Consider the following 25,557-nt stretch of genomic DNA (forward strand, 5'->3'; position numbering starts at 1 on the left):
TGGTTGCTTCTATCCCCTGTAATTTTATCAATGATCATAAACCTAAACTCAGCATTGGTATGTTTAATGGTGTGTCTGTATAAGGCGTTAGTTTCTTTTTTATTTCGGATATCACTCCTGTGTTCCGTCATCCTGATTCTATGTGAGCGAGAAGTTTGGCCCACGTAGAAAGCTGAACATTTACAGGTGGCTAAATAGACAATCCAACTACTACTACAATTCCCAAAAACCTGCAAATCATATACTCTACTAGTGTTGGCACTTGTGAATTGTTTTAATTTACTTACAAATTGACATGACCCACAATGTCCGCACGGGAATGTGCCCAAAAGTTTATCCCCAGTCATAGTCATCTGTTGGTATATGGCACCCCACTCTCCTTATGCTTAAAGTGAGAAAATAGAGCACCCAATGTTTTGCCACATCTATATGAGAACAGACACCTGGGACCTAAATATCTCCTCAATTCATCATTAGCCAAGAGTATGTTCCAATGGGTGTTCAATATTTCCCTAATGACATTGTGGTTTTGTCCATATGTGGTTACAAACCTGAGAGTTGACTCATCCAGTGAGGTTACCCGTTTCTTCTATTCCAATAATGTACTTCAGGGTTTCTGCCCCCTCGGGTCAGGAATTTCATCCATTGACTACTCCACTGGTAGTTGCTCCTCTCTGACTCAATCTGTGGGGTTAGCGTCCTCAGATCTGAGCATTCTGGGCCCTTCTATGTAGGATCTAAAGAGAGTTTTCTTTCTGGATCTGACAGTTACTCTGAGTGCATCGGCTCGGACATCTTCGGATCCATATGACTGTTGGAGCTGAAGCTTCCAGGTCAGATCCGAAGGGATAGGATCAACTTCAAGGTTTTTTAAGCCATCTCTTCCTTTCGGAGCTTCAGCTTTGGATAGCTTGGCTCCAGCTTGCACCTTGGTAGGCCATCTGTCAGAGCAGAGGGAACTGGCAAACCAGAAACCCGTTTTCTTGGTTCCTTTGGCTTCCTTCTGTCTGGAGCAGTTGTATTTTGAGGTTGTGAAGAGGGTTCTATCTTCTCTGGCAGGTTAGGTGGGTCCTTCCACCTCAGATCCACCCTCGACATCTCAGCTGACTTTGCATTGTGATCGTTAGCATTCTACATCATTGGGACAGCCAGCCCAGAGCTTCCAGACCATCCAGCTGGATATTGTCATTTGTTCCGATACTTCCCCAAATCAACCCAATGAAGAGGTCCCTAGGAAGAGGACGTGCAAGAGGAGGCACTTAGACTCCTCCCAAATCACCACCCGATGATGTTTTATTTGGAGACATTCTTGAGATCCTTAAACAGAGAGGTGATTGGTCTGCCCTGATCCCAGCTCTGGAGGAGTCAGTATTTCTTGAAGCTTTTGGGACTGGCCCATCTACCTTCTGGATCACTCAGCCCACTGATGACCTCATTGATTTGGTGTCTAAGTGGGCATGGAAGGAACCAGATATGATTGAGACGATTCCCAAGAGACCAGACTGGATTCCGTCTCCACCAGTAGGAAGAGAACATTGGAGTAAGGGAGTACCGGTTGATGCAATGGTCATGGCAGCAGGTATAAAGAAGAAACTTGTGAAATAAGAGTTCCACTGTACATCCTCCTAATAGAGAATCTAGGGCTCTAGACAGATTTGGGAATTCAGCGTATGCTTCAACAACATTTGCTGTCTGATATCTAAACTACTTGGCACACTTTATGAGATTGCAAAGGGACTTGATTAAAAAACTTCCAAATTCCCTTTCAGGGGCCACTACTGCAGAGGCTCAAACTTTTGTGGCCTCACAATTAGCTACCCTTCAGTCTGTTGTGAATTCATCCTTGAGGCTCATCTTGCATGCTGCAGAAGGCACCTCAAGGGCTGCGTATTCAGGCATTTCCATCAGGAGACATGCCTTTATGCACCTGTGTAATTTTGCGGAGCCCTTCAAGTCATCCTTCATCAATGCTGCTTTTGATGATTCTTCATTGTTTGGCCACATAGTGAAAGACACACACTACAGGTGTGAGAAGGATGGAAAGACCCTATCTGCAATGGGCGTACATTTTTTGATCCCTTAACAGACCTTTTCCAGGAAGCAAATGGGGAGGTCGAAAGATATGGTTCAGGAAGTCTCAGGGTGCTATCCACACATGGAAGTAGTTCCTCCAGAGGAAGAGGGGAGAGCAATAATGGCAGAAGACACTCCTGTGTCAGAGGAGGCCTGTAAAACTGAGGGTCTAGAAATACTTTTTTCTGACAGATGCTTTCAGCACTCCTGAATGGAGGCCCGATTTGCCTTCCTATGGAATGATTCTTCTGGAGAATGTAGGTGCTTCCTCTTGCATGTCCTCTTATGGGGTGGCTCCTCAGGGGGAAGTTCAGAGGAGGACTCCTGAAGAGGGGGTATCTTGCTGCTCTTGTGCCCACTGTCCAAATGTAGCACATTGTGACAACTGAAAAACACAGGAGACAAAAATATGGCACTTCGATGGGGATGGAACAGCTGGGAGCTCGATGAAGCTAAAGCTGTCTCTATAATCTGGAAGGCAGACCCGCCTGAAGAGGGATGGGAGCTGAGAAACTTGAAAGACAACCTCGGAACTGGAGTCACACCCCACGCCAATGAGCCGCCACCCAGAATAGGAGCCAAGAGAGGGTTTGAAACTGCCATGGCCTTGTGAGCCCTAGACAGTACCATGGAAGTAACTGGGAACCAGTCCATGGATCTTGGAACCGACAGCCAAGCCTCAGTCCCAGGTGTGTAACAGAGCAAAAGGAGCTGAAGACCACAGAGTCTTTGATACCATTATTGGTATTCTTCTTGGTCTTTCATCCCCACTTTTCATCTGTTTACCTGCTGGGTAGTTTTCTATACCATTGTTGATATATCCAAAAAAAAAAACTTTCAATACCTTTTTTCTAGCTGAGTGAGTGTCGTGTGTGTGTGTGTGTGTGTGTGTGTGTGTGTGTGTGTGTGTGTGTGTGTGTGTGTGTGTGTGTGTGTATCTGATTGATTAGACTATTCTTTAACATGGAGAAGAAACAAAAAGGGACATCTGGGTTTAAACAGTGTCAAAATCTCAGAAACCCTAGGTTCCACCAGTTTCTTTGGAACCAAAGGCCAAGGTATCGAAAGTGACAATGTCATCACCTCAGGCACCTAAGATAACACATCCACATCGGTACCATCAAGTACTGAACTGACACAAACCACTTTGGCACTTGACTATAGCTTCAGTGCCAACAACCTCTTCAGCACAGACAATAGTTTCATCCTCCTATTCAGCTCCACCTTCCCCTTCCACACAACAGACCTTGATGCTGAAGGTCAATCCATTCAATTTTCCCAGGACTAAATATTCCCTTTCATTAGACCCATTTTTGGGTCAGCAACCGAGCCCATTTTTGGACAGACCTAAGTCCCCTTCAGGAATGTCAATCCATTCCTCCAGGAGTCTCACAGAATTGGACGTAGTCAGATTGATGGACCAACTTTTAGCAGCCAGAGGCCTTCCTGCACCTTCACAAACCTCTCTCTCACCCGGAGCAGAAACTTATTTTCAGAGGACTCCTCCAGTTTATTCTCCTTCAACTGTCTTTCAGGGTTTGGAGCCCCCTGCTTCGATGCCCCCAGTACCAGCTACCTTGGTGCTGATGGTGGACCTCACCTTGCCGCCGGAGTCGACTCTGTGGTCTTCGGCTCGTTTTGATCTGTTACACAGCCGGGACCGAGGCTTGGCTGTCGGTTCTGAGATCCATGGACTAGTTCCAGTTGCTTCCACAATACTGTCTGGGGCCATGGCAGTTTCAAACCCTCTCTTGGCTCCTATTCTGGGTGGCAGCTTGTTGGAGTGGGGTGTGACCCCAGTTCCGTGGTTTTCTTTCTGGTTTCATGGCTCCCATCCCTCTTCAGGCGGGTCTGCCTTCCAGATTATGGAGAGAGGTTTAGCTTCATCAGGCTCCCAGCTGGTTCCATCCCCATCAGAGTGCCATATTTTTGTCTCCTGTGGTTTGCAGTTGTCACAATGTGCTACATCTGGACAGTGGGCACAAGAGCAGCAAGATACCCCCAGTTCAGGGTCCCTTCTCTTCAGAGTCCTCCTCAGAACTTCCTCCTGAGGAGCCACCCCATAAGAGGGCATGCAAGAGGAAGCACCTATATTCTCCAGAAGAATCATTCACTGAAGACACAGATTGCAATGAAGGGGAGGGGTCCCCATGGTCACCCCCAGAAGATGTCTCCTTTGGAGACATCCTGGAAATTTTAAAAGAGGGGTGATTGGAAGCCCTCAAACCCATCCTCCAAGGAATCTGTGTTCTTGTAAGCTTTTGTGCCCACCCATCTAATTCTTGGGTGACCCCACCCGCTGACAACCTGGTTCAGTTGATCGTTCAACAAGCGTGGAAGGGTCCTGACTCCATAGAGCCGATTCCCCAGAGACTAGATAAGATTCTTTCAGCTCTGGAAGATCAGCCCCATTGGTCTGAGGGTCTAGCAGTGGATGCCATGGTGGTGGAGGCGGCCAGCAAAAGGAACTCGCTGAGGAGAGTTCAACTGTCCGTCCTCCTAACCGAGGGTTCCGGAGGATGGACAGATTTGGGAAGCCAGTCTTTGCTTCAATGACCTTTGCTATTCAGTCCTTAAATTTCTTGGCACATTATACCAGACTCCAAAGGGACATGATAACCGATCTTTCAGACACACTTGCAGGAGGAGTATCTGACAGGGTTCGAGATATTAGCCTCTCAGCTTGGCACCCTGGAGTTTATCTCAAATTCGCCCACGCGGCTTATCACTCATACGGCTGAAGGGACGTCTAGAGTAAGTGGGTACAGATGTTGCTATTAGGCGTCATGCCTAGCTGCACTTGTGTGATTTTGCAGAACCCTTTGTCTTCCTTTATCAGTGCTCCACTTGATGGTACTTCCTTGTTTGGCCCAAAAGTCAGAGATGCACTAGCCAGGTGTGAAAAAGATGAAAAGACCCTTTCTGCTGTGGACGTTCATTTTTCTGCTCCTCAACAACCTTACTCTAGGAATCAGAGCAGTGGAAAACTGTGGTTCAAGAAGACCCAAGGCCTTTTTTGAGACACACGTGGATACTATTCCACCTGGTGCAGAAGGGGGAGTTCTTCTGGAAGATGCCCCTCCTGTGGTAGAGGGAGATCTGCATAACCAGGGCTCAGAGACATTTTTTCTGGACAACTCTGTCAGTGGTCCTGAATGGAGGCCTGATTACTTACCTCTGGAAGCAGTCTAGAGAAGGTTCTGTCTGCACCATTCAGCATGGCTTACAATAACCTCCAGTATCTGGGTGTAGAAAATAATTACTAGAGGTTAGTTTATTCCCTTCTATCTTTACCCAAAGTCCCAAAAGCAAATCCCTGATGTTCCACCCAGTCAGTGGGATCTAGCAGCACTAGAGATTCAAAAGCTACTTCGAGAGAGTCATCCAAATCCAAGTAGTCCCACCAGACCAAATAGGATCCAGATTCTACTCAAGATTCTTTTTAGTACCAAAAAGGACAGGGGACTGGAGACCAATCTTGGATCTCAGCCTATTGAACAAATTTGTGCAATGGAAAAATTCCGGATGGTCACGGTTCAGTCAATCCTTCCCTTCCTAGAGAAGGAAGATTGGATGTGCTCTATAGACCTTCAGGATGCGTATTACCACATAAAAATGGACAAACGCTCCCAAAGGTATCTCCACTTCTGGCTAGGAGCCAGTCATTAACAGTTTCGGTGACTGCCCTTTGGTCTCACCACAGCCCCCAGGGTGTTCACCAAATGTATGGCAGTCATAGCAGCTCATCTGAGACTACAGGGATTCCGCATGTTTCCATGTCTAGATGACTGGCTCCTCACCGCCCCTTCCAGGCATCTACTGCTCTACACCATAGACATAGTTCTACATCTTGCTGAAATCATAGGGATCTCAGTCGAGAAAGAAAAGTCACAACTGACTCCCATGCAGCATCTCATGTTATCTGAGCAAGATTAAATACAGTATCCTGTGTGGCCTCCCTTCCTCTTCACAGGTTGTTAAAGCTAAGATCATAAATTCAGATCATTTCCTGAAACAGAGTTCCTGCTCATCTGGTACTACAAGCTCTGGGAACCATGGTAGCAGCAATAACATTAGATGTTAAGTTGTCTCTCTCGCCTTCATTCTTGCTGGTTGGGTTCGGAGCCGATCCTCGGCTCCGACTCGGCCATCTACTAAAGCTCGAGACCTCCCTATATCCCACAATGCTTGGTGTCAGATACCCAGATCTCATTTGCCGCTTCAGCTACGAGGTTGCAATTTTACTGGCTCAGGTCGTATTTAGCTTTTTTACTTGTATTCTTAGCTTAGTTTTTACATTACTCTTTATTTAGCCTTTATATAGATAGTATTGTAGTTTTTCGTGTGTGTATTCCCTAGTTTTCCCACTTAAGAATCTCGTTTAACTTAGAGAGTTTCTTCCCCTCCCCCTCTCGTTCTCTCTATATAGTAACTTTTTTCCCCTTTGTGGCTGACCCCCTTCCCTTGGGTTTGTTGTCTTTTAGGGTAATGTTAGCTTTTCCTTTTGATTGCTGGATATTTAACTTTGTAATTTGTATATATTACTGGGTTGTTAGTCTGGTGTTTACTTAGCTAGTGCGTGTGGTGTGTGTGTGTGTGATTTTTTTTTTTTGGGTGTTACTAGTTAAGCACTAGTTTTAGGATCTTCACTTTTGGTATGCTCCTTTGTTGGTATGTCTAAGGATACCACGATTTCAGGTTTCAAGAAATGTGACTTGTGCTGTCAGCAAATGTCTCTGACAGACGGTCACACTTCTTGTGTTTATTGCTTGGGCCCCCTACACCTGCAGGACTCTTGTTCAGTCTGTCATGCCTTCAGCCCAAGAGTCCTGCAGGAACAAGCTTATTTTGAGGGGCTTACTTAAGCCAGAGGGATCCCCGACTAAGCCTCTGTTGGGTAAATCCTCGAAGCCTGCCAAGCCATTGGCTCCCAGTTCGGAGCTGTCACCTATCGGAGCATCTGCTTCCTGGTTGACTCTGGCTGGAGCCGACGTTGCTAGATCTCAGTCGGCTCCGACCTTAATGTCAGACCCGTCTTTGAGCCGTAAACGTTCTAGGTCTCCTTCCCTAGAATCGGTTAGTTCGGCTCCGAGGTCCCCATTACTTCAGTCCGAGAAAAGTCATAGGTCCCACTCCTCTTGGTCCTCCAAGCTATCTGATCATGACTTGGAAGGGGTGGTCAGCAGACTCCTTAAATCGCAGGCCCTGGCCAAAATGCTTACTAGCCCTTCTCAACAGACAGTGGCTATACCTGTGTCTGCAACAGTTCCTCCTCCGACTCTTCCTTTGAGTTCGGAGCCGGAGCTGGGTGGGGCTCGAATGGTGGAGATGGTGGAGCCGATATCACACCTTTCGGCTCCATCATCGGCTCCAATCTCTTCATTGGTTCTGTCTTTGGAGGGAACTGGGCGCTGGGACTCCCTCGTCGGCTCCAAGGGGGCGAGTGACATCATACCCTTGTCCGACCCTGTTCTCCCTCTCGGAAGCATCGGCGCAGGTGAGTTCGGCTCCTACATTGGCCTTGGAGCTGTCCCTCTTGGTGCCGATGGGGGTTCACAGCTTTTCAGAGAGGGGACCCTCTGCTCTGCATGATAGGGGTGCCTTCGAGGTCATGAGGAGCATGCTGTCTCCTGAGTTGACTCCTCGATCAGCCCCGTCGGCTCCTCCACCCATGGTGCCTGCATCGGTCTCTGCCCCTCCTCTAGACCCCAAGCATGGAGAACAAATGCTCCAGGTCGCCCCATTGGGTGTATCTTCCTCTTCTGAGGCCTCCCCTGAACTTTTTGAGGAGCCCCCTCGGAAGAGAAAGTGTAAGAGGAAACACATCGATTCCCCTGAGTCTGTCACGTCAGATACTGACTTGGAGGATTCGGAAGGGTCCCCAAGATCCCCCTCTGAGGATGCCTCCTTTTCTGACATCCTTGAGATCCTGAAGCAGAGGGGGAACTGGACTGCCCTTAACCCTTCCGAGGACGAGTCAGTATACCTGGACGCGTTTGGTTCTCGCCCTTCCACCTCCTGGGTGTCTCCACCTTTCGACCCACTCATGGATGTAGTGGCTCGGAAGGCATGGTCAGCCCCGGACACAGTGGAACCAACTCCCTGCAGGCCCACTAAATTCATTACAGCCCCTCCCGACAAACAGTTCTTGATGAAAGGTGTCCCAGTTGATGTGGCAGCAGCCACGAAGAAGGAATTGGCTGATCCTTCGGTGCCTGTCCATCCCCCTAATAAAGAGTCTAGGACAATGGACAGGTACGGGAAGTGGATCTTTTCCTCAGTGACCTTTTCCATGCAGTCACTGAATTATCTGTGCCACTTCACCCATCTTCAGAGGGATCTTCTCAAGGAACTGGGTGATACCATACAAGATCCATCAGCTCCGGGGGCTCAAGATAAGATTAACTCCCAGCTGGAGACTCTCAACTCTGTCGTCAACTCCTCCATGTGGCTCATTTCTTATGCAGCTGATGGGGCGAGTAGGGCCGCAGGCACAGGCATGGCTTTGAGGAGACATGCCTGGATGCGGCTATGTAACTTTGCTGACCCCTTTAAGGCATCCTTCACCAACACTCCCTTCGATGGTTCGGCTCTGTTTGGACCACAGGTGAAAGATACCCTTACCAGGTGTGAGCAGGATGGCAAGACATTCTCTGCTGTGGGAGTCCGTTTTTCTACTCCCTGTAGACCATACCCCAAAGGTCAGAAGAGTGGAAAAATGTGGTTTCGGAAACCCCAGGGAGTCGTGCTTGACACATGTGGAAAGTTTCCCTCCAGGGGCAGAGGAGGGAACAATAATAGACGCCGCTCGCGGGGCAGAGGGGGGACCGCAAAATCAGGGTAGCAGAGAGTCTTTCTCTGACAAACCCTTTCAGCACCCCTGAGGGGCTGCCCGACTGTCCACCTTTGGAGGCAGTCGGGGGAAGATTGTCACTGTACCCAGGAGCCTGGCGACTCCTTACACAAGACAAATGGGTACGGTCTATCATATCCAAGGGCTACAAAATCCCCTTTGTCCACACCCCCGTGCAAATGACCAAGTCCCTTCCAGATGTCCCACCCAGTCAAAGGGACCTAGCAGTCTCAGAAATTTCAAAACTGCTAAAAAACGAGCCATCCAGCCAGTCCCAGCAGACCAGCAAGGATCTGGAATTTACTCCAAGTTCTTTTTAGTGCCAAAAAAGACAGGGGACTGGAGACCCGTTTTGGATCTCAGCAGATTAGCAGGTCTGTTCAAAGAACGAAGTTCCGGATGGTCACGCTTCAGTCCATTCTACCCTTTTTGGGCCAGGATGATTGGATGTGCTCCATAGATCTTCAGGATGCGTACTACCATGTCTAAATGGACAGGTGATCCAGAAGATTCCTCCGCTTCCGGCTGGGAGCCAGTCATTATCAGTTCAGAGCTTTGCCCTTTGGTCTCACCACAGCCCCCAGGGTGTTTACCAAATGCATGACAGTGGTTACGCCTCACCTGAGATGGCGAGGATTCCAGGTGTTTCCATACCTAGACGACTGGCTCCTTACTGCTTCCACCAGGCATCAACTTATACGAGCCAGGGATTATACCATCCATATTTGCTCTGAGCTAGGTATCTCATTAAACTTCGAAAAGTCTGCATTGTCACCTTGTCAGTCTATTACCTTTGTAGGCACAGAATTAAATACAGAAGATCTGTCTGCAAGACTTCTAATAGACAGGGTGACAGAGATTCACCGTCATGTACATGTCTTACTACAGTGCAAGAGGATCCAAGCGAGATTTGTCTTAAAAACTTTGGGTCTCATGGCAGCAGCGATCATACTAGTTCCCCTGGCTTGTGTTCACATGCAGATTCTTCAGTGGATGCTGTTTACCCAATGGTCTTTTCAACAGCTTCCGATGTCTCTCAAAATCATAATCACTCATCATGCAAGGACCACCTGGCTTGGTGGTTGGTCTCCTCTCAAGTACTTCACGGCAGACCATTTGTTCTTCCTTCTCCAGTTGCCACGGTGACATGGATGCCTCCCTGATCGGGTGGTGGGGGGGGCATTTTCAGGACAGGACTGTCCAGGGCACTTGGCAACCCCAAGAGTACCATTTGCACATAAACGTCTTGGAGATGAGAGCGGTGCTTTTAGCTTTGCAGGCTCTTCAGAACTCTCTACCCACTGGGTCTATTGCAATTCAGACAGACATGTATGTCGTCTGGTACATTAACAAGAAGGGCGGAACCAAGTCTTATCCCTTATGTCGAGAAGCACTCAGACTCTGGCAATGGGCGATCTCCTCTCAACGGTTTCTGATAGCAACGCACATCCCCGGGAAGTCCAACGTCATAGCGGACAGGCTAAGCAGAGCTATTCTCATGCCTGATGAGTGGTCTCTCAACCAGTCAGTAGCGGACAAAATCTTCCGCAAATGGGGTCAACCTTGCTGCAACCTTTTCGCAACCCCTCTAAACAGCAAGTGTGACGATTTCTTCACTCTGTTCCCCCTTTGATGCTGTAGTTCACGATTGGCCCTGGGGTCTTCTGTATGCATTCCTTCCGTTTCCCCTGATTCACAAACTAATTCAGAAGGCTACTGCATTGGGATCCAGGGTGATCCTCATCGCCCCTTATTGGCCTCGACAGATTTGGTTCCCATTCCTGCATCATCATCTGCTGGAACAGCCTTGGAACCTGGTCCCAGTTCCAGACCTCCTGGTCCAACAATTGGGCGGGCTGCACCAATCCCTTCAGTCTCTTAACCTCACGGCTTGGTTGCTCCACTTCCAACCTTAGCCAGGCTTCCATATATTTCTCAGCCGGTTCGCGAAATTATCCTTTCCTCGCACAAATCTACCACCAGGAAGACTTATGCTAGTAAGTGGAAACATTTTTCTTTTTGGGCAGAGGCCAGAAACATTGACCCTTTTACAGCCCCTGTCCATCAAGTGCTAGACTTTTTAGCAGAGCTTTTTCAAGCTGGTTCCTCCTCTGCTACTGTTAGAGTCCAATTAGCTGCTATTGCAAATTTCCACACTGGCCTCTCTGAAACCAGTATCATGTCTCATAAACTTTGCAAGGCCTTTTTAAAAGGAACTATCTTGCTTAGACCTCCGGTTAGAGATCCCCCGTCTCCATGGGACTTTAAACTTGGTACTAGCTTCCTTGATTCTCCCCCCCTTTTGAACCTGTGGCTTCCTGTTCCTTAAAATTACTCTCCTGGAAGACTCTCTCTTTTTAGTAACCATCACTTCAGCTAGGAGAGTTTCGGAGCTTCAAGCCCTTAGTATTCGTCCTCCTTACCTTGTGTTTCATAAGGACAGAGTTTCACTCAGAACTAATCCTTCGTTTCTCTCTAAAGTACCTTCTGAAATGAACCTGAATCAGGCTATTGATCTACCAGTCTTTTTTCCCAACTATTCGAACAGGGCTGAACAAAAACTTCATCAGTTGGACGTTCACAGGCAATTACATTTCTATTTGGATAGGACTAAGCAAACAAGAAAATCAGATCAACTTTTCCTGTCCTATGCTAAGGGCAAACAGGGCCTGCCAGTATCTAAAGTAACCTTATCCAGGTGGTTGTCCTCAATCATTACCTTGATTTATCAACTGAGAGATAAGGAGCTCCCTACTAAACCTAAAAGTCATTCTACCAGAGCGTTAGCTACTTCGATAGCCTTTCAAGCAAGACTACCAATGGAATCTATTTGTGCAGCAGCCACATGGGCCACCCTTCATACCTTCATTTCGCATTATAAGTTGGATATGGCCTGTAGGAGTAGAGCTGACTTTGGTTCCACTGTGCTCAAGAGTCTGTTCCGATGAGTCACCCAAGATTAAGGTGCTAGGGATGCTGTCCCAACCAGCAAGAATGAAGGTGAGAGAGACAACTTAACATTAAGAAGTTATGTACTTACCATAATGTTCCATGTTGGTTGTCTTCTTCTCGCCTTCTTTCTTGCATCCCACCCTCCATCCCCCAAGCCTGGACAGGCCGAGAAGAGTCCCCTTTTTTGAGGCCTTCTTCCTCTGGCTGAGCCTTTATCTGGGTTACATCCTCCTTTGTTTACTACTGTAGGTGACCCTTGTAGTTTGGACTCTTGTCCTTAGTTTTTCTTGGTGTTAGCTATTCCAAACGAGATCTGGATATCTGACGCCAAGCATTGGGGGATATAGGGAGGCCTCAAGCCAGTAAATAGCTCTCGAGCTTTAGTAGATGGCCGAGTCGGAGCCAAGGATCAGCTCCGAACCCAACCAGCAAGAAAGAAGGCGAGAAGAAGACAACTAACATGGAACGTTATGGTAAGTACATAACTTCTTATTCCCCTAATGAGGTATCACATGAGGCTGCTTCAGTGGCTCTTGGCATCAGAATGGTTAATTCTAACACAGCCTATGTCCCATCCAGTCTTGAAAACAAATCACTGCAAGAAGGATTTATCTTGGTAGATGAAGCCAGAAGAGATTTATGTGATCGTTCCTTTTCTCCCTCTCAGTCCAAGGCTGTAGTGACCATGGATGCTTCCCAGATTGGGGGGGGGGGCATTTTCTGGAAAAGACTGTTCAATGCACTTGTTCCCCGCAAGAGGCCAATTTGCACATCAATGTCCTAGAATTGAAGGCAGTGCTTTTAGCTTTGCAAGCATTTCAGGCTGTCCTTCCTTCGAGGACAATTGCAATCAAATCAGACAACATGTCCATAGTCTGTTATATCAACAAACAGGGGGGTACCAAATCTTACCCTCCATGCCGGGAAGCTGTAAGGATTTGGCAATGGGCAATTGTTTCTAACTGCTTTCTGATAGCAATGCATATCCTAGGGAACTCCAGCATGATTGCAGACAAACTGAGCAGATGTATCCTCTTGTCTCACGAGTGGTCTCTCAATCCCAAAGTAGCGATGAAGATCTTAAATCACTGGGGTCAGCCTTGCTGCGACCTGTTCACTTCTCCCATAAACCACAAATGCAGCAGCTGCGTTGCCCTAATCCCCCCTCACCAGGAGTCCTCAAGAGATGCACTTTGTCTGAATTGGCCTCTGAGATTTCTATATGCCGTCCCCCCAATTCCACTAATTCCCCAGTCATGAGGAAAGCCCAACGGTTGAGAAGCAAAGTGATTCTAATTGCACCTTACTGGCCCTGTCAAGTCTGGTTTCCTTTTCTTTGGCCTTACCTGGTCCACCACCCATCGATTCGGGATCCAGCCCTAGACCCTCTGTGTCATCCTCAGGGCCTGGTGCATCCCAGCTTTCAAAATCTCAACCTGACTGCTTGGTTTCTCCAATTCCAGTAATTGCCAGGCAGAATAACTTGCCCTCTCCAGTCAGAAGATACTTCTGTCTTCCCATAAACCGTCCACCAGGAAACTTTTACTTAAGCAAATGAAAAAGATTTTCAATTTGGGCATCTACAAACGGCATTGACCCTTTCTTGGCAGCAGTTGATAAGGTCCTGGAATATTTAGCTACCTTATTTCAAATGGGGGCCTCTATGCCTATAGTTAAGGTTCATCTAGCTGCCATTTTGAATTTTCATAACAGTTTTGATGACCATTCATTGATGTCCCCATCGTCTATGGAGAATTTTTCTTAAAGGCACTGTTCATTTACAACCCCTCTTTCAAAGATCCGATAGCGCAATGAGATTTGACCTTAGTCTTACAATGTCTAGTTCGACAACCCTATGAGCCAGCAGCCACTTGTGACTTCAAGTTTATATCTTGGAAAACCCTCTTCCTTGCAGCTATCACGTCTGCTAGGAGAATTTCAGAGTTACAGGCTTTATGTGTGAATCATCCATACTCTTTCTTTGTGGAAGATGATATATCACTTAGAACCAATTCCACCTTTCTTCCCAAAGTAGTATCAGAGTCCAATATCAACCAGACCATAGACTTACCAGTCTTCTTTCGAAATTTCACTAACAAAGGAGAGTACTGCCTGCACTTGTTGGATGTCCATAGACAATTACATTTTTACTTGGACAGAACAAAATCCTCTAGGAAATCAGACCAGCTATTCCTATCCTTTTCAGTTACCAGATTGGGCAAATCTGTTTCAAAGGTCACCTTGTCAAAATGGCTAAGAGACTGCGTAACCTTTATTTACAACCAAAATAAACTCAAACTGTCAACTACAGTCAGAGCTCACTCTGCAAGATCTGTTTCCACTTCAGCATTCTTCCACTCCAGAGCTTCTATGGAAGACATATATACAGCTGCAACTTGGGCTACCCCACATACCTTTATCACTCATTACAAATTACTCTGGTCTCCAGCAGAAGAGCATCCTTTGGCTATATGGTGCTCAGGAATATCATTCCTTAGGGCTGCCCAGGATCTAAAGTAGCTGGGGACCCTGTCCCATCAGTCAAGAATGAATGAATGAAGATTGACATCAGATAAAGTTGTGTTCTCACCATAACGTTCCATATGTGTTGTCGATCTTCATTCATTCTTGACATCCCACCCTCCTGCCTCCTCCAAAAGGCTCATGGAGGTTCAGCTCTAGACCTGGGATATTATAGGGATATACCTTAGAGTTATGTGTAACGGCCAAGTCGGTTCTGAGAGGTCGGAACTGAACCCATCAGTCAAGAATGAATGAAGATTGACAATACAGATGGACTTCTTTTTATTTTTATTTTGTTACATAAAAATTAGAAAGTCAGACCAACTCTCTGTTTTCTTTGCACATCACAACATAGGTGAACCAGTCACAAGGGTAACTATAGCCAAATGGTTGATAGATTGCATCTCTTTTGTCTTCATTAAATTGACTCTTCCCCTACCAAAAGCTTTAAAGGCTCATTTCACTAAATTGATGGCTACTTCCACAGTATTTCAATCTAGAAAATCCATGGATATTTCTGTGGCTGCTACTTGGTCAAATCCTCATACCTTTACCACTCATTACAAACTAGATATGGCCTCAAGGGGAAGAGTGGCCTTTGTCTCAACTGTACTCAGGAATATCCTCCCTTAGAGTCCACCCAGGAATTTAGGTAGCTGGGGACTCTGTCCCATACGTTGAGGAATGAATGAAAATTTGTGACGTCAGATCAAATAGCCCATTTCCTTTTTTTGGAAATGAAGGTTGGGAATCAGGATTATTACAGGCAGCATTAATTACATCCTCAAAGGCTAGCTCAGTAAGAGGTGGAATGAGGCATATTTACTTGTAAAATATAATACAATCTCCTCAACTCAGAGGACATCCACATGTTCCTGTAAAACATGTCATTCATCCTGGTAATTGTATGAGAAAATGAAAATTCCTCCAAGGGAGGTTGTGAGAATAAGAAGTTATGTATTTACCATAGCATTCCATCTGTGTTGTCCATTATCATTCTTCCTCAGCTCCCAACCCTCAATCCCCCTCCATTTCTCACAAATGACTTCTGTAAGAATGAGACCTTTAAGGACACCAAGGACACTATATGTTCCTTGTGTTGAACTCCAGTTATGGCAGTCCTTGTATAGTCTTTCTCAAGCTGTAGATAGGATCTGAGGGACGTTAGGCATGGTGCATTGTGGGTAGGAAAGGAGCTTAAGAGGTTATTGGTCTCTACAAGCCAGAGTAATGGCAGAGTCAGATCCAAAACCAGCAGTTGAGGAAGAATGAAAATGAACTTGATCTGAGGTTGTGTGAGAGAGTGGGGCATTGTGGGTAGTAAGGAGGAGCTCAACTTTGGAATCTCAAGCTTGGAGAGTGGTCAGTCAGTTCTGAGGGTTGGACATGGAACTGAGACTCACAGGTTAATGAAAATGAATATAGACAACACAGATGGAACCTTATTTTAAGAACATAACTTCTTTTTATGTCACCTTATGTGACAGTCATATCATATACATTTGTCACTGTGCAGTCCATACTGTACCATGTAGAAATGTGGTTAGTGTTTCTGCTGCAACCATCTTCCTTTTACACTTACTCATGTGTGATACATTACAGTGTTTCACCTGTCCTCCTTCCCGGTGTTCATCCCTAAACTTCATCTGTGCATCTTTATTCAATAAACACACTTCCCATTACTGTTTCTTATAAATGGCAGCCCACGTACCCTTACAGATCATTGACACAACTTGTACAGACTGTCTGGAATGGGATTCCACAATACCGAGCACTATATACACTATCCTGTCCTGTGCCTGCAACATGTGCATTAATATATGAAAAACCCTGATGGTCCATGTGGCATTCCATGCAATCCCGCTAGCCCAGTATGCTGGAGTGTACACATACACTGTCCTGTCCTGTCCCTGCACCATAATACATACATATAAGAAAAACTCTGGTGGTCTATGTGGCATTTTATGCATTCCTATTAGCCTATTATGCTGGAGTATACACATACACTGTCCTGACCCTGCAACATAATACATTAATATATGAAAAACTCTGGTCATCTGTGTGGCATTCCATGCAATCCCGCTAGCCCAGTATGCTGGAGTATACACACACACACACTGTCCTGTCCTTGCAACATAATACACTAATATATGAAAAATCCCGGTGGTCCATGTGGCATTTTGCTCAACCCCGCTAATCCAGTTTGCTATGCTGTAACTAAGTTTGCTATCTGTGTTGCTTGACATAGTTTCCTAGCCACCACAAAACCCTGCTTGTTTAGGTTTGAAGGCAAGCCATGGCATGAATATTCATTAAGCACTACTGCTCACCTTCCAAGCATGTAAACTCCGTGTAGGCTTCCTGCGATGCCTACACAGACGTTATTGAATCCCAGGGCAGATTTTTAAGTTATATACTTACCATAATTATACATCTTTGTTGTTCATTTTCATTCTTCCTCAACTTCCCTCCGACCTTTCCCCTTCTTTGTCTTTGGGAATGATTTGATGGAGTTTTTCAGAAACAGTTGTTCCTGTTTGACACCCTGTTTTGCTCTATTACATCTTTTTCTATCAGTGTTACATTTTTTCAAACATAGCTTAGAGGCAGCAAACTCGATCTGAGGCAAAGCAGTGATCAGGGCCATTATGGGTAAAGGGAGGACCACGAGAGATGGATCCTAGATTTCAAAAAAGTGGCCAAGTCAGATCGGAAGATCAGATCTGAATCCCATACATTGAGGAAAAATAAAAATGGACAGCACAGATGCACAGTTATGGTAAGTACATAACTTAAAATTCTAGCTGAGGTTGTGACTGAAAAGGGTTTGTGGGCAACCCAGGTGCCTAGTAAGTAAATAACGAAAGAAAAAAAAATGTTCATAGGTGTAAATACTAGGCAATCAGTCTGCAGACTATTACAAGCCTTGTTGATAACCATAGGTCAGAATCAAATCCTGTAACTTGTATCTGTGAAGTAAAGACCTTAATTATGCCAACACCCCCCATGACATTAACTGGCACATTAGTCACTATGTTCAGAGCTGACACAATGACTGTGTTTGCTTACCTGGTTATTTAAGAAAACCTCATGATCTGAACATGACAGTCATAAATATTTCATTGTAATACTCAGATGGGGAACACTGTTGGTGATCATGCCCAGCTGTGGCCACAGTGCTGAAAAACCTAGTCAGATTTTTCAGTGACTGTACAGCATAGTACAGTACTGTGCATTGTTAACAGCATACTCAGACTATTGTTTAGGTAACGTGCTCTAGATGGCCATAACCCAGTGTCACCACTGTGCTGCAAAACACACACACTGATTTTTGGTGATTTTGTGGTATAATATTCTGCTATGTATTGTCAAGTATACACACTCAAACTGGTGTTTAAGGAACATGCTGTAGGTGCTTCTGTCCAGGTGTGACTACAAAGCTGCAAAACACATACTCAGTTTTTAGGCAAGTGCAGGGCATACTATTGTGTTTGTGCATTGTTAACAGCATGCTAAAGCCTTTGTTCTGGGAACATGCTGTATGTAGTCTTGTTAAAATGCAGTCACTGTGCTGCATACCACGTACACATTTTTAGTGACTTCAGAGCATAATGTTGCACCTTATATTTCTAATGACAGACTCAAAATTAGTGTTTGAGAAACACACTGAGTTGGTCCTGTACCAGTGTGACCACTATACTGCAGAACACACAATCTAATTTGTGGTGTCTGCAAGAAGTAATATTGGGCCATGTAATGTTGACAGCACATTGCAGGAGGTCATGTACCAGCTTGGCCTCTGTACTTCAGAATATACAAATTTTTGGTAACTGCAAGACATAATATTGTGCTGTGTGGTGCTAACAGCACGTTCAAGCTGTTTATAGATTGTGCATGGTCCTATCTCAATGTGGAGGTTGTGCTGCAGAGCACACACACAAGATTTTCAGTGACTGCAGGGCATAATAATATGCTGTTGTTTAGATGTGCAGCTGTGGTGCCCGTCTCTTTAACTTACTTGCTCTATTTCTATAAAGCTTGGGGTTTGTTTAGTGTTTTGTTTTCCTGTTTCAGCATCCCCTGCTCCTCCACTCCCTCCTTACCACACTGTTGTGCATTATTCCAGCTCTTCTACCCTCTTTTTTGTACAGGAAACTGTTCTTTCCTTACTCTTGGTTTCAAAAAATTATGTAGGCATATTTCACTGGTTAGCATACCAGTGGTCCTCTGTGCTAAGCTGGTTCTTGGACTACACCTACATGGATTGAATCATTCCCACGTGGAGTCAAGTTGTATTTTATTATATGCTTATTTCTTCTGTCTTTTTTTCTGCACTTGACTGCATTTTATAACTTTCCAATAATCCATTTTATTTTCTGGTGTCACTGTATCTTTTTTACTACCATACTGTAGCCCTGTCAATCTCTCATTCCTCATGTGCATATTTAGTAGTGTTTAAATTACAGTGTTTCTTTGGATTGGGCATTGCTATGGGTATTCTCCATGTCTTTTTCCACACATTATTCTCTTTATTGGTAAGTCTGTTTATGATTGGAATGAATGTATAATACAGGTCATGCATGCTGCCTATACCATTTGTACTGTTGACTTTGTATTTATTATTTTCTTCTTGGTTATAAGGAAAATTATTTTTTTTGTTTTGCATTACTGTTCAACTGCTGTGGTCTAATAATAGTTTATTATTTCTAGTTATGACTTTCCTTCTACATTTTGTGGTCACTTTGTATCTGTAGACACAGTTACTGCTAGTGTGTCATACCAACATAGCGTTTGTACAGTGTTTATACTTGTACTCCCATTGTTATCTATCCCATCTTTGCCTTAATCCATATTACTTCAATTCCATTTACCTGTATTTTGGGCAAGTTGGAATATGTCTGTTGATCTGTGTTTGCATATTAATGGACTCTGTGTACCCTGCAAATTCTGTCATTTCATCTCACCAATAGTGCAGAGTATAACCCTTCCCATTATTATTATTAATTTACTATTTCTTGTTCCCCTCTTTTCTTTCTATGAGGAACATAAGTGGCCCTGCCTTAGTCTGACCTCTCCACTGTAAAACAGACACTCAGATTTTCAGCAATTGTAAGGCATAACATGGCTCAGTATATTGTTAACAGCCCATTCAACCTGTTGTTCAGGAACATAACTGTAGGGCCTCTCTCTGTAACTTGCATACCACATTTCTATAAAGGTGAGCAGGGGGTTGTTTAGTGTTTTAAATTAAAATTTTCTTCTTTCAGCATCCTAGCATGCATCTTCTGTCCCTCTGTTGACCTCCTTGCTCTACAGATACTACTTACTACACTATGGTACTTTGTTCTTTAAATCCCCCACTCTTTTTTCTGTTTGGTGCTAATCCCTTTTTGGTTTACCACAGCTTGTTTAGGTGTTTGTACAGCATACCATGCTCTTCTCTTATTCTTGGTTTCCAAAATAAAAATTTAGAGTTGTTTATACTGTTTAGTTTTTCCTGTGGTCCTCTGTGCTAAGTCAGTCTATAGACTGCACATGCATGGACTGGGTCCCACAGAGAGCCAGGGGTGTAGCCCACTTCACATTTCTGATACCCCAACCCCATCCATCCCAGTTTCAATGCAAAGTATATATGTGCGTGTGCGTGTGTGTGTGTGTGTGTGTGTGTGTATAGATATATATATATATATATATATATATATATATATATATATATATAATATATATATATATATATATATATATATATATATGTATGTATGTATATATATCTAGTGTAGCTACACCCAAGGATGTAGTCAGGCATACTTTTAGTACTGTAGTAAGTTCATTTTTCTGAGCATCACTTGAAGCATTAGGGCTTTATGGGGCCATATTATGGTTACAGCTGTCTAAAATAATGCCTTCAATCAAAGCTACATTGCATGCTTTCACAGAGTACTGCTTATCTAAAAATAACATCTTTAATAGCTAGAGGGAGCTTCTAAAAATGATGAATGCATCTAAGTGTTTTGGGACAAAATTTTGAGAGATTTTCCTCTTTTTTAAAATGCCCAAGAATGAATGGGCCATAGGGCTCTTCCCAATAGGGTAAGAATGAGTCCACATGGCAGCCAGATGAGGAGATGTAGCCTGATGACCAGCAGTGAGAACTCAGAAAAATGTTTATTAAGATTATTGAGCACAGTGTAATGTTCATTTTTCCTCTGTAGCTGTCTTTGGTTGGAAAGAAGTGTCCTGCCATACAGGTAACCAGTATTGTGAGGCAAGTGTTACAGCCATATTGATGGGAATTTCCAAGCGTTTCTGTGGATGACTCCTCCTAAACATTTTATTAACAGTGAAACAAGTTGTAGAAATTTAAAAAGAATTATCTTACTGGAGCAAAGAATTATCTAACTGGAACACGTTGCAATGTAACAATGGAAGCTGAATGTATTAAGAAAATATTAACTTTGTGTACATCTTTGCTTAGAGTCATATAGTGAAACTCAAAGGAATAATTAATAAAATCAAAAATTCTTTCCTTTTACTTTTATTCAGATTTCAGTGCTGATCCATGACTTGATATCTGTAGAAATCTGGAAACTGAAGATTTTCCCAGTTTTATGCCAGTTGCAGGACTTCAAACCAAAAAGCACATTTCCAATCTATATGGTGGTAAGTGAAGTATGTTCTTGTTTTCTTTATGTACAGATATTCACTGTACATCTACCTGGATTCCTATTAAATCAGAGAACACTTAACTTAGCAAACGCTGTTTAATCAACCCTTTTTGTTCGAAATGGTGAAATCCCGAAAGCACGGAACAGCAATTTTTTGCCCAAGGAAAAAAAATCACTGGCCCGTTTTCAGGACTTTGACATTTCCTCCACTGTGGTGCAATCTCGTAGTTGGTATATGTAAGTGGGGGGGGGGTGTGAGGGGCAAAGCCCCCCACTTTATTTTGTGTTTGTTTTTTTTTTCTTTTTTTTGACAGAGCAGTGATTTTTTTTTTCCCCCCTGGGAAAAAAAATGTCACTTTTCTGTGTATTCGGCCTTTTCTTCAATATATTTGGGTCGATTATACAGCGTTTGCTAAGTTAAGCATTCACTGATATAATATAGACCCCATCTACCTTGATATATATATATATATATATATATATATATATATATATATATATATATATATATATATAAAATATACACATAAATGTAAAGTTAAAATTAAGATAAGAATAATTTATTGGACCTGAACGATGTAGTAGTAGTGCCACAAGACAAATAAAAGATGAATGACTGTAATAATTGGCTAGTTTCTGGTGTCATTCTAAGGGTGTACAGAATTTGACAGCATGGAAGGAGATGGTCAATAGACCACGCTGCTTTGCCAGAGATGGTCTACACCTCTCCCTTCTAGGCTTTTGAATGTTATCTAAAACATTGTGTTTCCCCATAGTGCCTTTTTAAGCGATGCCAAACTGAAAGTACTTCTGACATAGCAAATCAAAAACAAGAAAATCTAAAGGTATTACTGCTCAGTGCTAGGAGTTTAAACAAAAAATTCCAATCACATCTGTGCAGTCACTGAGACATGGTTTAAAGCCACAGAGAGCACAATGACAGTGCAAGGTTATAATGCCTTCCACATATTTAAACCAGTTACTATACAGACAGGGATTAAAGGTAGAGGTATCTTAATTTACATAAAAAATAAATCTGCCTCAAGGCTGGTCAAACAGGTTTATTTTCGTTCTCATCATTGTATTGTAGTCCACAGTTCATTTTTGGTTTCAGCTCGTTTGATAAGTTATAAAATAAACTTTGTGGAAGTCCACCACCGTTTGGAATCAGTGCTTTTTCATGGTTACCTTGTTCTGTTGTGCGTTTATTGGTGTTAGCTGGTCAAACAGGACAATGCACTTGAGCTACTCCATGTTCAAATTACCACAGGCAAAATCCAATACCACTTCCTTGCAAGCTATAGGTCCCCCTCTATGACCCAGAAAACCTAAACCATGTATTTAAACTTATTGGAAACGCTCACCATCCAACCCAATACCATATTCATGGGTGATTTTAATTACCCCACTATTAACTGGGAATCCTGTATGACACCAGTCTCCAGAGATTCATGGATTTTGTAAACACAAACTTCCTGGACCATATTGTCAATAAACCAACCAGGGGTGCAACCATACTAGATCTGGTCCTCACTAATATGGGATAGTGCTGCACACCCCTAGTGTGATGTCTTCTCTGGTAATGTTAGACACAAAATGGTCCCCTTTGACGTAAAAATAAAACCTGAACCCCCAACTTACCGTAGAATATCCAGGAACTACTTTAAGGCTAACCTCCTGCTATTAAGTGATAACCTGGCAAAATTTGAAGCCCCCATGAACCCTGAGAACTGTTCACAGAAACCTTGTACAATCATTTTAATAGCTGCATAGAGTTGGCTGTACCCACCTGGAAGAAGTACAGAACTAACTCAGAAAAACAAGCCATTCTGATGGAATCACAAAATCAATAGGCTGTCTAATAGAAGGAAGAAAATTGTGGCAAAAATTAGAAGATGCAGCACCCAGCAAGATAAAAGCACTCTCATCAAACTAGACAAACAAGTCAGAGGACAGATAAAGTCTACCAAAGCCATATCTGAGGTAAATTTGGCCGCCCAGGCCATGGACAACCACAAGGCATTTAGCTATGTCCACAACCTCAAAGGCCAAACACACTTGTGTGCAGAACTCATTGTAAATGGAGCCACCTATACTGAGCCGGAAGATATAGCAAACCTACTGGCCAACAAACTCATCTCCAACTTTACCACTCTCTCCCCCTCAACCTTCACTCAGGAAATACCATCAGATACAACTCCCCCTGCTATCACTAGGGAACAGGTTCTTAATGCTCTCTCTAAGGCCAAGAACACTGCATCAGTGGGCCCAGACAATATCCCAGGATGCCTTCTAAATAGCATGAAACATGACTTATGAGGCCATCTGGAATTGCTATTTAACTGTAGCCTCCAAACAGGCTTTATGCCTCATGAATGGAGAACAGCAACAGTCATCCCTCTGCATAAAGGTGGGCCATCTACAGACCCATAAGTCTCACAAGTCTTATCTGCAAAGCTATGGAAAAGAATTATCATGGAAATGATCAATAATGATACAGTAAACCTCCAGACACTGGACCAACCCAGTTTGGTTTAATCAAGGGCAGGTCATGCCTACTCATCCTGGTGGACTTCTTTGAGAAGGTCATCAAAGCAATGAATGAGGGCAAAATGGTTCACACTGCCTACCTTGACCTGGCCAAGCCATTTGACACATTACCCCACTTGGGCATTGTTGACAAACTCAGGAGGTTAGGTACAAACCCATATGTCACCTGGTGGATAGCCAACTGACTCACAGACAGGACCCAGGAAGTTAAAATTGGGGAGTCCACCATTACAAAGAGGCCAGTCACAGGTGGATACCCTCAGGGATCTGTCCTTGGACCACTCCTTTTTGGTGTTTACTTTTCTGAAGTCAAGGCCAATGTCACTGGTTTCTGTCTAATTAAATTTGCAGATGAAGTTAGGAGCTGTCATTAAATCCCACACTGGCACAAATGTTCTCCAGGAAGGGCTGACACAAACAACTGGTGTCAGAGCCATGGAATAAAACTAAATGCCAAGAAATGCATAATAGTATCCTTCAGGAAGTCATCCATCTCCTGGTAACTTTCATATTGTCAACACACCTCTTAGAGTTGACCCAGTAGTCTGGGACCTGGGGACACGCATAGACATTAATCTAGCCTTTGACCATCACATGTTCTACAGAAGTGAGGAAATAATTCTATACTGCGCAACTTATAAACAAAGGTATGGAATCTAGGTCCAAGGAAGTCATTGTTCTACTGTATTTGGCATTCATCACACCTATCATTGAGTACAGTGCCCCTCTGGTATCTACCTAACCAGGTATATCCAACAAATGGAACATCCACAGAGGTTCCTCACTGAAAGAATACAGAAAGTAAGTGAAATGTCCTATGCAGACTGTCTCAAGGCCCTGTCCCTGTATTGTCTCCTACAGGCTGTTGATGGAGCTCTATCCCTGGCATTCAGGGCATTGTCAGTCCCCACTCTAATGGACTTTCTGCATATCAGCAAAACAAACGGCACCAGAATTACCCATTCTAAAGACTTAAACCTTGCCTGTGATATAAATATGACCTGCTGGGGAGACCGGTATATATCCCAGAGACTACCCTGTCTCTGGAACAGGTTCCCCATTCATGTGAAGTGCAGAGTTCCTCCCTAATTCAGTTCAAGTGTAAATTGGATAATTGGATGGGGAACAGGAAATTCATCCCTGGCTTGGCACACAAGCAATGTGTAAATCGTTCATTTCCCATGCCCCTGCTTGCAAATGTTTCATCTCCCAAGCACCAGTTTAAACTTATCAAGGGTACCAGTACTCATCAGAGATTTGGGATACATGACTTGGCATAAAAGGCTCTTCTGGTTGTTAGTCTCAAAGACACATTGCATGTTTAGAAAAATAAGATTTAGTGGCTTTTTGTCCATAATAGAATATACTCATTTGGTAAGACAACATATTGTCATTGTGTTATAGCTGGAAAAGAAGCCATATTGATTGTCAGTTCTTTATGGAGCAAATAATAAGAGAAGGATGGCAGGCTTTAGTTTAGGGGCTGGGATTTACCTCAGTATCTCCAGCTAGGGGAATGCTTAAACTAATTAAGACTCTGAGAAGTTTTGATCCCCTTAAGACAGACTGTCAGTAGTGCCTTAGCTGTGAGTAGTTTGATAATGTGGAGAGAGGAAGGTTATTTATTTATTTAATTTGTTAAACAGGGTAGAGTGCTGATCACAAGTGAACAATTTCAGTCTCAGTCTAGAGAGATAGATAAAAAATGAAAACGTATGTGTTAAAACAAACAAAAAAATGAAAATTATATATAAGTATCACTATATATAGTATATACAAAAAGTATTTTGAAGAACATGCTGGAGGGACAGGTAAGTGTTCCAGAGACTGCCCCTCCTAAAGAACAGGGTTCCCATATATGTGAAGCTGAGTTTGTCTATTACCCAGTTTAAGCGCAACCTAGATGAGTGGATGGGGATAGGAAATTTACACAGGACCTGG

General features: G+C 43.8%; 1 protein-coding gene across 1 annotated transcript in view; it reads left to right on the forward strand.

Annotated features, from left to right (window-relative positions):
* ZMYND10 (zinc finger MYND-type containing 10) overlaps nucleotides 1–25,557 on the forward strand; it is a 1,873,846-nt gene that overhangs the window by 362,866 nt on the left and 1,485,423 nt on the right. The window contains exon 3 of the mRNA XM_044078166.1: nucleotides 20,945–21,061. Within this exon, the coding sequence (XP_043934101.1) occupies nucleotides 20,945–21,061 (117 nt within the window). The remainder of the gene's footprint in view (nucleotides 1–20,944; nucleotides 21,062–25,557) is intronic.

The sequence above is a fragment of the Protopterus annectens genome, chromosome 7.part0, assembly GCF_019279795.1.
Source record: "Protopterus annectens isolate FY-2018-M chromosome 7.part0, PAN1.0, whole genome shotgun sequence".
NCBI classification, from domain to species: domain Eukaryota; kingdom Metazoa; phylum Chordata; order Ceratodontiformes; family Protopteridae; genus Protopterus; species Protopterus annectens.